The sequence below is a fragment of the Ziziphus jujuba genome, chromosome 6 (assembly GCF_031755915.1).
Source record: "Ziziphus jujuba cultivar Dongzao chromosome 6, ASM3175591v1".
Classification (NCBI taxonomy): Eukaryota; Viridiplantae; Streptophyta; class Magnoliopsida; order Rosales; family Rhamnaceae; genus Ziziphus; species Ziziphus jujuba.
Genome location: NC_083384.1, coordinates 22,715,869 through 22,730,329, shown reverse-complemented (window position 1 = coordinate 22,730,329; position 14,461 = coordinate 22,715,869). Strand labels below are relative to the sequence as shown.

The 14,461-nt window shown below is 32.5% G+C and overlaps 1 protein-coding gene across 1 annotated transcript; it reads left to right on the top strand.

Annotated features, from left to right (window-relative positions):
- Nucleotides 1-10,873: 10,873 nt before the first annotated feature.
- On the top strand, nt 10,874-13,370 carry LOC132804295 (uncharacterized). Its single transcript, XM_060818483.1, has 2 exons — nt 10,874-11,896; nt 11,995-13,370. The coding sequence occupies exons 1-2, from the start codon at nt 11,032-11,034 to the stop codon at nt 12,027-12,029; spliced, it is 900 nt and encodes a 299-aa protein (XP_060674466.1). The 5' UTR covers nt 10,874-11,031; the 3' UTR covers nt 12,030-13,370.
- Nucleotides 13,371-14,461: the final 1,091 nt, after the last annotated feature.

The following is a 14,461-nucleotide window of genomic DNA, read 5'->3' as shown; positions in this document are numbered from 1 at the left end:
TTTTTCTGATCATAACCATGAACTTGGTAAGAAAAATCAGCAAGACATGCTTAGATCCCAAAGGCATGTAGATGAGGCACTAGCAAATGTAATCAAGACAATGGAAAATGCTGATATAAAGGCAAGTAATATATTTTTCTACATAGTGGAACAAGCTGGTGGTGCTAAAAAAGTAGGATTCTTAAAAGCAGATTGTGATAACTTTTTACAGGATGAAAGGAAAGTTATTCTTGAAGCTGGAGATGCACAAAATATGATAAATCATTTAAAAAAAATGTAGGCAGCTAATCCATCATTCTTCTACACTTTGCAAGTGGATTCTCAAAATCACATGACTGACTTTTTTTAGAGAGACGGCAGATCTAAAATAGATTATGCTCATTTTGGAGATGTGGTTATTTTTTTTTTACAACTTATTGCACAAACAAGTACAATATGATTTGCGCACCTTTTATCGAAGTAAACCATCATAGGAAAAATATTTTATTTGGTTGTGCTTTGTTGTTGGATGAGACTACTCGATCCTTTGTTTGGTTGTTTGAATCATTTTTGCAAGCAATGGGTGACAAGTAACCAAAAACAATCTTCATAGATCAATTCCAAGCAATGGCTAATGCAATTGGAAAAGTGTTTCCAAATACACAACATCGACTTTGTTTGTGGCATTTTGGCCAAAATACCTCTAAACATCTTGCTTTTTATTTGAGGAAGCATGAATTCAAAACTTTATTTAATAGATGTCTTTACAATTGTGAGATAGAGCAAGGGTTTGAAGAAGTATGGAACAATTAGTAACAATATTTGATTTATCCAAAAGCTCATGGTTGAAAACACTTTATGAGTTACGACAAAAATGGTGTCCAGATTTCAGCAAGCATTATTTTTCTGCTGGAATTTTGTCTATGCAAAGAAGTGAATGTATGAATAATGTTTTTCGTGGTATGACAAGTAAGACAACGTCTCTTACTTGGTTTATTCTTCGATATGAGAAGATATTGGAATGTAGTCATTTAGAGCTGATAAAAGGTTTTCAATGTAATCAAGAAGTGCCCTTTTGGGCAGGTAAAATTGGGAGGATGGCCAAACAAGCAGCAATGGTATACACTCATGCAGTGTTCCAAGAATTCCAAGAGGAGTTATGTGAATCTTTATCTTAGGCAATCAAATAAGTCGGTAATGAGGAGAATTTCTATGGCTATAACCTAGTTAAAGATCGCAATAAAAAAGAATACATAGTAAGCTTTAGAGCATTTGATTGCATGGTTGACTGTACTTGCAGGAAATTCGAATTTACGGGCTTTTATATCTTCATTGTTTGAAAGTTCTTAATTTTCGTAACACTTTTGTACTTCCTCCTCAATATATATTAAAAAGATGGACAAAAAGAGCCAAAGATGGTTTGGGGATTAACAATGATTGCAACTCACTTGTTGGCATAACAAAAAAGGCAATTGTTTTGCAAATGAGCCACATAATGTGTAAAGCCATTCATTTTGCTAGTAAAGGTGCACTAGTAGCTGAAACTACAAAAATGGCTAAAGATATATTGGAGAATGGCTAGAACAGAATTGAAAGTGTGCTTAGAGAAAAAAAAAGTAGAGGAAGCTAATACTAGTAAAGCAACTGAAATTGATAGTGAGGGCAATGAAGAAAAAATCAAGGATCAAGTTGGGGAGTCAAATTCATTGCTTGTGTTGAATAAACTCAGATTATTGTTGTACTCGAATTTTGATATAATCAACATGCTCTTTTTCTGTTTTTCTTTATTTTTTAATTATGAATTTTTAAAGGCATATACGTGAGACACAACCAATCTACTATTAATAATAAATCTCAATTTATAATAATAAATCTCAATTTACTAAATAATCTTAATCAATTTTAGTTAAATACTCAGTAAATACTCAGTTAAATATTATAACTATATTAATTATATTAATTATGTTATGGTCTCTTCTATAATACTTCGGGTGCTAATGAAACTATTTTAGTTAAATTTAACTGTCTTAATTCCCAGGCGATCGCACCAAAAATTCGAGTTCCTTTTGGATTTCCTTCTTGATCAATAACAACTGCAGCATTGTCATCATATCGTATGATCATATCGTTCTCATGTTTGAGTTCTTTACAAGTACATACAATCCTTCACATGTTAGGACAAAAGGGACAATAAATGCTAGATTAAAAAGCCAACTGGAGAAAAAGAAGCGTAAGAAAAAGTTACAACCTTAATGTGAGTTTGATAATGTTGAGAAAGCCAAGAATAAAAAAAAAAAAAAATGCACTACTCAAAGTAAATTGAAGCGGTATACTTTATTTAATCCTTATATTTTATATTCTATATTTTTCATTTTGTGCTTAAGGTTTTTATATGTCATTATGTCATTATGTAGGTAAAAAATCATTTATGGAGATTAATCTTGTAAATACGTCATTAGATGTTCAACATTTTAGTTATTCAAGCCCTTCAAATTCAAGTTTTTGTCCCATTGCAAATACAAGTTTTAGAACACAGGTTGGTTAGATTCTTTGTTTATTTGTTTATTGTTTAGTTTACTATGAATATATATATATATATATATATATATGGATTAACATTTTTGAATTGCTAAAGCACGAAAATAACTCTTCAATCATTCTATTTGTCACCAATTATATGTCTATGCCTCATTTCAATCAGGTTCTATCTCCTACTAGAATTTGTATAGGCATATCTATGTGTGTGTGTCTTTCTTTTTAAATGTATATATCATTGTCTTTTTAAGTGTGTTAATATTTGGTATCTTTTCTAGACATCATTCCAAAATATGGCTATTAGTCACCTCAATATGGCTCAGAAGCTATGTAGAATCCAACTATGCAGTAGTTGCTAATAGCCAAATGCCAAAAATTTCATTGGTAATTCTTATTTGGTTTTCTTTTGCATATATCTATGTATGTTATCTTGTATTACAAAAATGGATTACCACCAATATAAAAAATTAGTAATTTCTCAAGTTTTTGTTTTCTTGTTTAAATGCCAGAAACTTCCAAATGATTACTTTACTGATCATAACTTGAGAGATATTACAAATGTCAAAGGAAATGCTCTAATTGATTGAAATTTCCAAGTCACTCACTCTAGTGATGTATGCTTATATGTAGTTGATTCCACCCCCCCTCCTTACTGGGTGTTCATTTTTTTAATATGTGTTTAAGGGAGATTAATTGTTTCTTCAATTTCATGTATTTAGGTTCACAATTCTTGAACAAATTTGGTTTGTGGATATCCAAATAAAAATTTGTATCCACTAATTCAAGTATGATATTTTGTATATTAGTTTTTTTGGTGAAGGATATTTGTACATTGGTTGTTATTACTTTAAATTGTATGATTTTAATATACTTCTAGTAACACATTTTAAATGATGAACAGGATAAGATTTAGAAAGGGATCATAAAAAGCAGGAAAATGAGAGCATAAATAGAAGATGTATTTTTAATCTTAGTCTATTTATAGTTAAAATGTATGAACTTGAGCACATTTAGATGTATATATTTTGTTTGTAAAACTTTCTTTTGGTACATTTTTATGTTCTACAATATATTTGGATTTCAATCTTGTTCAAAGTTATTAGATGTTTATTTTATACATATATCATAACAGATATTGAAGTTGAATAGTATAAGCCATATGATTAGACTTAGCTTTTTACAATCATCTTTTGTAGAAAGAGTTTGACCACACTCTTGTAAAAATACATATTTTTTCTATTGAAGACTAATATTTTACATAATACATCATATTTTACATGACAATCAACCATAAGTTGGATGACAAAATTTTGGTACCATAAGCAAAGAGACATTTTTATTGCTCTTTAGTTCCCAACATCTATTACAGCTTGCAATAGTTGCAATAGGATCTACTATATTTACAAAATGGTATCTATTATCACTACAAAATTGCATTCTAATATTAAGCTTGCAAGCTGCAACACAATTTAAAAGCTGTATCATCTATCCTAGCAACATTTTCTTTTAGGACATTTATATGCCACCTCCAGAATGCTTTGGTATAGTCCTTATGTCATTTTCATCTTCTACTCTTTCTACAATATGAAAATCCCTAACTTGAAAAATAATAATTGAAAATAAAAAACAGTTCGTTTAAGAATATTATTGATGATCCATTAAGCCTTCAATGAACTTTGTAAAGGTCTCGTGCTTGATAAAGCATTCAAGGTGCAATAAAGTGAAAGCAAATAAGTAATCATGCATGTCGCATACTAAAAAATAAAAAAATTTACATGTTGATGATCATAAATTTTCTGTCAATCACAAGCAAAGGAGATGTATATCCATATCACCAAAATATCATAACTATGAACATAAGTCTAGATGACAGAAACAAAATAAATGTTAGAAATTAATGATAAGCCCTGAAAAAAACTATTGACTATATTTTCAAACTTAAGATAGACATGTCAAATTCAATAAATATTATCATTGTGATACATAGCTTAGAAAGGGAAAAAAGGACAACTGAAATCCATGGCTAATCTATTTGCAAAAAGAACAAAGCTATAAGTTACACCCCAAAAGAAGTAGAAAACAACTATCAGGAAATCAATAAAACCCAAAAAATTAACAACTAGAAAAGCCCTGTTATCTAAAAATAAAAAAATAAAAAAATTGGGTAAAATATTAAGGATATGTATACCTAAATAGAATAATCATGGAAGAAGAGATGAAGTAGATTGGCAGAGACATTATTGTTCACGGAATACAATTGAGCTAATGACAACTTGACGATCCTGCAATGAAAAAGAAAGAGAGTAAGATTTCATTGGAACCAAATTCACAGTTTCTTACAGTGAAAGAGAGGCAATAGTTACTACAACAATTTTTTAACATCATGTCCTGGACATCTCTGATGGTGTTCATTTAGGTAAAAAATTGAAGTATAAGCAGAGAGAGAGATGGGGATGAAGAAAGAGAGAGATAAAGAAAGAGATAGGGCTATATGGAAGTGAAAGAGAAAACAAAAAGAAAATAAAAAAAAGTAATTAAATGGAGACAAAAGGTTTAAAGCAACATAATGGAGTGAATATTTTGCCATTTACAAACCTTTCTGACATGGAAAAATTAGACAAGTGTCATAAATATAAAAGAAGGAGTTTTGAGCACTCCCTACTCTAGGAGTATTAGAAAGTTTTCCCTAGCATGGCGATCCAACGTCGCCTTCCAACCTGTTTGGGATGCAAGATAGAGGAGGACTAGATTGGATATAAGGAAATTTCAATCTAGTCTTTGGTGGCATTTTACTTCTCTTGGATTGGATAAAAGAAATAATCTAGCCCTTATGCTCATTGGACTATTTTATCTCATTGCAAAGAGTGGATTTATCTTTAGGACTCATCGAACAATTTTTGAAAACAAGTCTCAAGCTTCTCTCATCCTTGTGGTTTTCACTTCTCCATGCGATTTTCTCTTTTCAGTGCAATTTTCTCTTCTCCTTGTGAAATCTCCTTGATCAACTCTACTTCCTCTCTAAGAATCCTTCTCGATCGACTTCACTATGTTCATGACTCCACATATCGCCAATTGATGAACACCTCTCTGTGATAGCTCTACTCTTTCTTGCATTGGTAGATTCTTTTTCCATATTTTAATAAGTTTGTTTGATGTGTGTGATGATGGTATATTTTCTATTGTATGCATTGTTTGATGTGTGTGATGATAGTATAGTTTCTATTCTATGCATCTTTTAAACTTTTCAAGCTCTCCAATTAATTTATTTGGTTGATCTTTTCTTTCACTGTTTGTTTACTAAACTATGTCATAGAAGGGAAGTTTTCTTTTTATGCTATCATTCACCTATTGATCTCTATTTGATGTCATTGTCAAATGAAGATTAATGGTAACTTAAGATGGCATACAAGGAATGTTCAAACTTAATGGTGCTTTGACTTTTAAGGATACTTGTCTTGATGAAGCAAAGGCCTTGGATCCTAATTTAAAGGATTAGACATAGGGTTGTGAGTGTTGCTAAGGTTATTGGTAGTGCACTTTGTTTGTGCGACAATCATGCTACAAAACTAAATTAGTTCATTAATTTCTAACTCTTTTTTGATGTATGGAAAAGTAATTTACAATAAGTTTGATTATTTTTACCCTTTAAGCACTTAATAATAAGCACCCATCTTATAAAATAAGAAGGCTAAAGCCAAATGGCAAATATATCATTGGCCAAAAATGGATAAAATATTGAAACCTAAATCCAATATCACTTGGTTTGTATGTGTCTAGTGTCTTCAACACTGTTAATATTCTAATACATAAGAAAAGATTTTGTTAGAACTGGATTTAATTTATAGGGGAAAACAAAGGATGGAATTGATTGATTTTGTGAGGTTAGGTTTTGTTTTATGGAGATGTATACCGTGACATGTTGAGAAATTTTGTAAGAACACCTCAATATTTACATTGTTGCTTGCACCATGATTTCTAATGCACTGGATTGCTTTTGTACATTATATGCTAATACATAATACCATGTTAGATTGGTACGTGGCTATATGAAGGATGCATATGTGTTTAATTTGGAAGAATATTCTATGATGTTATGTTCTAGGATAATTTTTTTATTTTTTATTTTATTTTTTAATTTTCAAATTTTTTAAGAAGTATGCCTTAGTTTCACATTAGGTGCCTGAAAAATATCTTCTAGTAATACTAATGGATCACTTTTTGGCTATAAGAATATCTAGTGTAAAATTTTGGTGAGAAGTTGATAGTTTCTGTTGCTTAATATACCTATCTTTATGTGCATGTAGATTTGCATGCATGTATATGTTTATGATTTAGTGTATTTGAAATTTCAAATAATATGGGAAATTTAGTGTATGTACATACTATATAAGTTGCTTTAAAATCTTAACATGGCCATAAGCTACTACTATAATTATTGTTAATTTTTAAACAATTGACTTACTTTATAGAGTATTATTTTCTTTTTTATGACTAGATATGGATGTGAAAGAGATTACACTGTACTTGATTGCTATGCAAATACATTTGCAAAAGATAATGGTATGTACCATGCTTTTTATAATGGTGTATATTTGGGTGCATAGACATTGTGAGAAGTACATACTTAAAAATTGCACATCTATGAGGCATGCTACTCGTTTGAGTGTGTTAGATAGCATAATAGGCTTTGATGATAGATAGTGCGTAAATTAACTCGGAATGGATAGAAGGACATTTAGTTTGTTTTGTGGGTTACTTTGAGTAGATGAGAGGGTGAAAAATGATTATCGAGTAACATTGAAATAGCAAGTGTGTATCTTTTCCTATATTCTAGTGCATAATGTAGAAAAACATACAATAGGCAACTGGTTTTAGATGCGCGGGAAAAACTATCAGTAAGTACTTCAATTCGGTACTAGATGGGGTACTACAGTTAAAAGGCCACTTGCTTAAAATTAAAACTCTTGTACTTGATAGTTATACTTATTAAAAATGGAGATTGTCTAAAGTATTTTTAAATTGATAAGTTTTAGAATGGATAACTCAATTTGTAATTGAATATTTTTTGTTTAAATGTATAGAATTGCTTAGGAGCACTAGATGGGACATACATTCAGGTGAATGTTTCTGGCACTAACAAGCCAAGGTATAGAATAAGGAAAAGGATCATAGTAACAAAATGTTCTAAGTGTTTGTGAACGGGATGTGAAGTTTATATTTGTATAACCTAGCTAGGAGAGTTTAGCTATTGCTTAATGCATTCACCAGACCAAATGGGCTAAAAGTTCCCACCAAGAAGATTGTTAGATAATATTTAAAAATATGTTCAATAGAGTTTTTTTTTTATTATAATACTTTAGTCAAATTTTTGAAAATGTAAGATATTATTTCCTTATTGATGTTGGATATATGAATGATAAGAGTTTCTTGAACCTTATAGGGCAACTCAATACCATTTGTTAGAGCAAAAAATAATGAGGAATACTTCAATATGAAGAATGCATCTACTAGGAACTTGATAGAAATATGCTTTGGACTATTTAAGATGCGATGGATAGTCTTAAGAAGTTGTTCATTCTATCCAATTAAAACATAAAAAGAATCATTATAGGTTGATGATTTTGCATAATTTCATTAGGAGAAAGATATCACTGGATCTATTGGAGCATGCAGTATTAGGATTGGAATATGATAACCAAACCATGGTGGAGCAACCTACTAATAGTTCTATTGAATCATCTAGCCAATGGACTGAATGAAGAGACACCTTGGCTATTCAAATTTATAATAATTGATTGGCAAGTCGTAGTCAATATGTAGCACACGATTTACTTGGTTTTGTGTATCTGTTTGTTTTAGAGCTTTGTAAAAATTCATTTTTGTCAATATGTTTTTATATCCTACTGTTTTTGTGTTTTTACATCAATTCTCTAACTGTTGTTGTGTTTTTGGGATAATCTATCAGTTTGTAATGAAATTTGCAATGAAAAACCAATCATTTTACTTCTTATCTTCTTTGTTTCAGATAATATTCTTGATATTATTATGTATTTTATTTAATAATTTTATCTAGCTCTTTTCAATTTCCAAAGTACTTTGAAAGCATGAAAAATTTATTAATATGTGGATTTGGAAACGCTTCAATTTTTTTTTTGTTTTTTTTTGTTTTTATAAATTGTAAGTGCCTGATTGTAAGTGCCTGATTCAATTATTAGTAAATACTATATGGATTTTCCTAGCTGATTTTGCATAAGTGGAGGAGAAATTCTTACACATATTCACCAAACATATTGAATATTAAAAGAGCTCTTTTTATGTAAGGTTTCCTATTTCTCAACTTCTTAAGTTCTTACTACCTATATTTCACCAAGCATACTCTGCATGTATATCTTCCAACGTTTGTAGGTTAATTTCCTATTTCTCGACTTTTTAAGTTCTTTTCTGTATATATGTCTGTTGCATATATGCTTGCTGCATATATTGATGAATATCTCTCAAATAATAATTTTATATAATTATATATAGTTTGTTGAATTAAATTAATATTTGTGGACTTGGCATAATCAATTACTCACTTACAGGGCCTATTTATGCCATTAATGGGACTGGCTTATTTTATTATTTTGTAGTAGGGCCCTTGGTCACACACTCTCTATAAGACTCTAGTTGGCCCATTGGACTGGAGGACCAACTCTCTTTATAAGCCCAATGACTTATCCATATTTTTCCTAGTATAATTATATTATCAAATTATTATTATTTTATATGTGTCAAAATTAATGGATAAGTCTGACTTGCAGAGACTATTTAAAGGTCTAGGGCAAGCAAACAATTGATGCCATACGGTATTTTGATATTAGGGTTTTCAGAGATCTGAGAGTGGTTGGAGAGTAGTGTGTCCATAGGCACTATTTTACATTGTTTTCTATTTTGCAGGATTAAAGATCTAATTTATCAATGGCTGCGTTTGGAGGTTAGTAATTTATGATTTATGGAATTTATTATGCATATTTAGATCCATAAAATCTAACAATTGGTATCAGAGCACATGGTTAATATGCATAGTAAATTTCTTTGTAGTTTATTGCAGCTAGCATGTGAATATTGATCTGTGTTTTTTGCCATTATTATCAGTGTTCTAGATATATATATATATACACGTTGCTTTATATTAATTTTTCCTTTCTTGAATTGTGTACATATGTAAGTTTTGAATCAGATTCAAGATTATGTTATTTACGTAGATATATATACTCATGGTCGTTTTTGTTTGTTCCTAAAAAAAAAAAAAAAAAAAATTAATTGTAAATATCGGGCTTGTTAAAAAAAAAAAAAAAAAAAAAAACTGGGTTTTCGGCCATGAATTTCACATGCTAATTTTCTGGGTTTTGGACCAAATTGATTTGGGGAAAAGTTTCCCAAGAATACACGCAACAAACAGCATCAATTTTTGACTAAACTTTGCTCGAATTTCTTGTGTTTCCATGGGTTTTTTTGTTTATTTTTGGCCGAATAAAAACCTTGTTTGGATGTTTATTTTGAGTTGATTTTGAATCAAAATTGTTTGTGGGAAACGTTCACCGTTTGGAGACGAAACTAACGCCTCCGGAATCGTCGGAAAAGGTGGCCGGAATGGTGAGATTTGGCCGGGTAAAATAGCGGGTCGCGTGACCCGAGTGGACTGGAACCGGGTCACCCGTGACCCGGTTGGCTGAAGAAGAAGAGAGACACGACGTGTCGTTCTGGGTGGTTGCTGACGTCATCTGCTGACGTCAGCACGACACGTCGTTTGCTGACGTCAGCAGATGACGTCAGCAGGCCCAAAAAAAAAAAAACTTATTTTTTTTTATTAATTTATTTTTGTTTATTTATTAATTAATTTAGTGATTCAATTGTTTAATTTATTTATTTATTGTTTGTTTATTTGTTTAATTATCACATTCCAATTTTATTAAAAGAAATTAAATATTTGTGATTGGAAAATTGGTTTGTGTAAGCTTACCCAAAGAGGCTTTGTGCCTAGTTGGTATAGTAGTGTGGGATTTTAGGTACTCACCTTTCGTGAGACTTATTTTATCTGCATTATGTGTACCAATGTAATATATATTGGCATAGTGGATGGGATGTTTTATATTTGCCTATTTCATGAAATTGCCAATATGTTATTTTTCTCCCACTTGATTAACCAGGGTCTATACGGGTAATTAAGCTACCCTGTCGGTAGTTCTAGTTGCTTTGTGTGACGCCTGGAATGGCAGTGGAAGTTAATTAAATGCCATGTATTGCAGGTTCTGAGTTGCCCTGTCGGTGATTCAGTTCAATGCATTTGATTGTGGTTATTTGGTTGACTGTCCCTGGCCCGCGTAAGGGTATCTTTAGTGCTACAAAAACCCTAAGCGATATTTGTGTTTGTGTTTTTGTGTTGAGGGGCTGGAAAATAGTAATTGAATTGTCTTAAATTTTTTAAAAAATGTCTTGTTGTTTACTATTTTTACAGCTAGTAGCACCCCAAATCTTATGCCTATGACTGCCATGATGAAATTGGATGGGACAAATTATCAGAAATGGAAGAAAACCTTAGTTATGAATTTGACCTTCATGAAATTGGATTTGGCTTTGGAGATAGATCCACCAGAGATTCCGACTGATGAGAGTACTGCAGCAGTTAAGAAACTTTATGAGGATTGGAAACACTCTAATAAGTGCTGTATGATGATGATGGAGAATTACATGGATGAGGCCATATATGCTAGTATTCCTAAAGTGGATACCGCAAAGGGACTTCTTGAGGAGATAGGAAAGAAGTTTATCAAGTTTGATATGAATGAGAAGCATCATTATTTGGACCTATTGAACAATACCAAGTATGATGGTATTAAAGGAGTAAGGGACCATATTATGCTACTTTCTTCTTATTATAATAAGCTGAAGGATCTTAAGATGGACATTGGAGAGGAGTTCTTGACCTATTCTATAATGAGGAGTCTTCCATCCCAGTTTGATAATATCAGGTCGAGTTTGAATACTAAGAAAGAAGGTTGTAGTTTGGAGGAATTGACTACTATCCTTGTCAAGGAAGAGGATGATATTAAATTAAGTAAGTCTAGGTCTGTTGCTATGGTTTCACATCAGGTAGATAAGTCCAAGAAGTTTTTCCAAAAGAAGGGACAAGGATTCAAGCCAGGACAAGGTTTCAAGCCTGGGCAGGGTTTTAACCCCAATAGGAAGAAGTTTTCTGGTATGAAGCCTAAAGGACCTAGGGATGGTGGTTTTCAGATTAGAGAAAGGAAAGAGTACTTCAATGGAAGGTGTGGATACTGCAATAAAGTTGGGCACAAGAAGATAGACTGTTGGACCTTAAAGGGAAAGCAAGAGAAGAAAGGTAATATTTTAATGATTGAGACCAATATTATTGATGTGCCTATGAATTCTTGGTGGTTAGATACTGGAGCTACAATTCATGTTACTAATTCATTGCAGGGGATGATAAGCCGAAGGGGCCCAACCAATCTTGAGCAGCATGTTTATATGGGAGATAGCTCAAGAGTGAAGGTGGACATTGTGGGAACAATCAAGTTGAAGCTTGCCACTGGATATGTTTTGGAGTTGCAAGAAGTTTCTTATGTACCTTCAATAAGAAGAAACTTGTTATCTATTTCTGTTTTAGATAGTCAAGGTTATAGTTTTTTGTTTGGAAATAACAAAGTTGAATTATTTAAGGATGGCAAAGTTATTGGTTTTGGAACTTTATGTGGCAATTTATATAAGCTTGATTTATTTAATAATGGTCTCGATTTCTCTGTTAATTCTATTGTTGCTTCTAAACGCCCAAGAGTTAATGACAATTCCTCAATGTTATGGCATAAACGTTTGGGACATATTTCTAGGCACAGGATGGAAAGGTTAGTGAAGGATGGGATACTTCCTAATCTTGATTTCTCTGATCTGTTGACTTGTGTTGAATGTGTGAAAGGGAAGTTAACTGCCAAGGTAAGAAATGATAAGTTAGCTAGGTGTGGAGATGTTTTGGAGTTAATCCACACTGACATATGTGGACCTTTTACACCAATTGCTTTGGGTGGTTATAGATATTTTATTACCTTCATTGACGATTACTCTCGTTATGGACATGTTGAGCTTATTCGTGAGAAGTCAGATTCTTTAGTTGCCTTTAAAGAGTTTAAGGTAAAGATGGAGCTTCAAAAGAATAAGAAAATAAAAGCTGTAAGGTCTGATAGAGGTGGTGAGTTTTATGGTAGGTATGATGAAACTGGAAGGAACCCAGGGCCTTTCGCTATTTATTTGCGTGAGTGTGGCATAGATGCGCAATATACGATGCCTGGTACACCTCAGCAAAATGGCATAGCTGAGAGAAGGAATAGAACTTTGTTGGATATGGTGCGGTCTATGTTGGCAAATTCTAGGTTGCCAGATTATTTGTGGGGAGAGGCTTTAAGGACGGCAGCTTATATTTTGAATCAAGTTCCAAGTAAGTCCGTTCCTAAGACACCTTTTGAGTTGTGGTCAGGAAGAAAGCCTAATTTGCATCATTTTCGAATATGGGGTTGCAAAGCTGAAGTAAGGATTTATAATCCCCAAATTAAGAAGTTGGATCCTAAAACCATTAGTGGATATTTTGTTGGCTATTGTATAGGATCTAGGGGTTCAAGATTCTTTTGTCCTTCTCACACCACCAGGATCGTGGAATCAGACAGGGCCATTTATTTTGAAGATGATTTTGGGTTTGATGATAGTAATGGTCCAAGGGAATCTCAATTTAGAGAAGAAAGTGTTTTCATTCCCAGTATAGTTGTTCCTGATAGAGATATTGTTGATCCAGTAGTTGATGAACCAGTAGTTGGTCAGAATGAACTTGTTGTTGAAGAGCAGGATATTCCAGCTATTACAGATGCTGATGTACCTTTGAGGAGGTCACAAAGGACTAGGAGATCAGCTATTCCTGATGACTATGAGGTTTACTTGCAGGAGCATGAGTTTGACATAAGTGATGATTCAGATCCAGTCACTTATGAGGAAGCCATTAGCAGTTCAAATTCAAATTTTTGGTTGGATGCAATGGAAGATGAAATGAAATCCATGGAGTCAAATGGAGTATGGGATTTGGTTGAGTTACCAGAGAGTAGCAAGCCTATTGGGTGCAAATGGGTCTTTAAGACTAAAAAGGACTCCAATGGTCAAGTGGAGAGGTATAAGGCTAGACTTGTAGCTAAAGGGTTTAGCCAGAAGGAAGGAATTGATTATACAGAGACTTTTTCTCCCGTATCCACAAAGGATTCTTTTAGAATTATTATGGCGATTGTGGCGCATTATGACCTGGAGTTGCATCAGATGGATGTCAGAACTGCTTTTCTGAATGGTGATTTATATGAGGATGTATATATGGTTCAACCAGTTGGTTTCCAACAAACGGAGAATGGTAATTTGGTTTGTAAGCTTAAGAAATCTATTTATGGTCTTAAGCAAGCTTCAAGACAATGGTATCTTAAGTTTGATGAGGTTGTCATCCAAAATGGCTTTAAGGAGAATGTTGTTGATAGATGTATATATATGAAGGTCAGTGGGAGCAGTTTTATTTTTCTGGTGTTGTATGTTGATGACATACTTTTGGCTACTAATGACACTGACCTATTAGCTGAGACAAAGCAGATGTTGTGCAACTATTTTGATATGAAAGATCTTGGTGAGGCTTCTTTTGTTTTGGGCATCAAGATTGTTCGAGATAGGACTAATTATGTAGTGCAATTGTCTCAGAGAGCTTATATCGATAGAATTCTTAAGAGATTTGATATGCATAATTGTTCTCCTGGAAGTGTACCGGTTACGAAAGGTGAAAAGTTTTCTAAAAATCAGTGTCCCAAGAATGATAGAGAAAGGATGGCAATGAAGAATGTTCACTATTCTTCAGCAGTAGGTAGTTTGATGTATG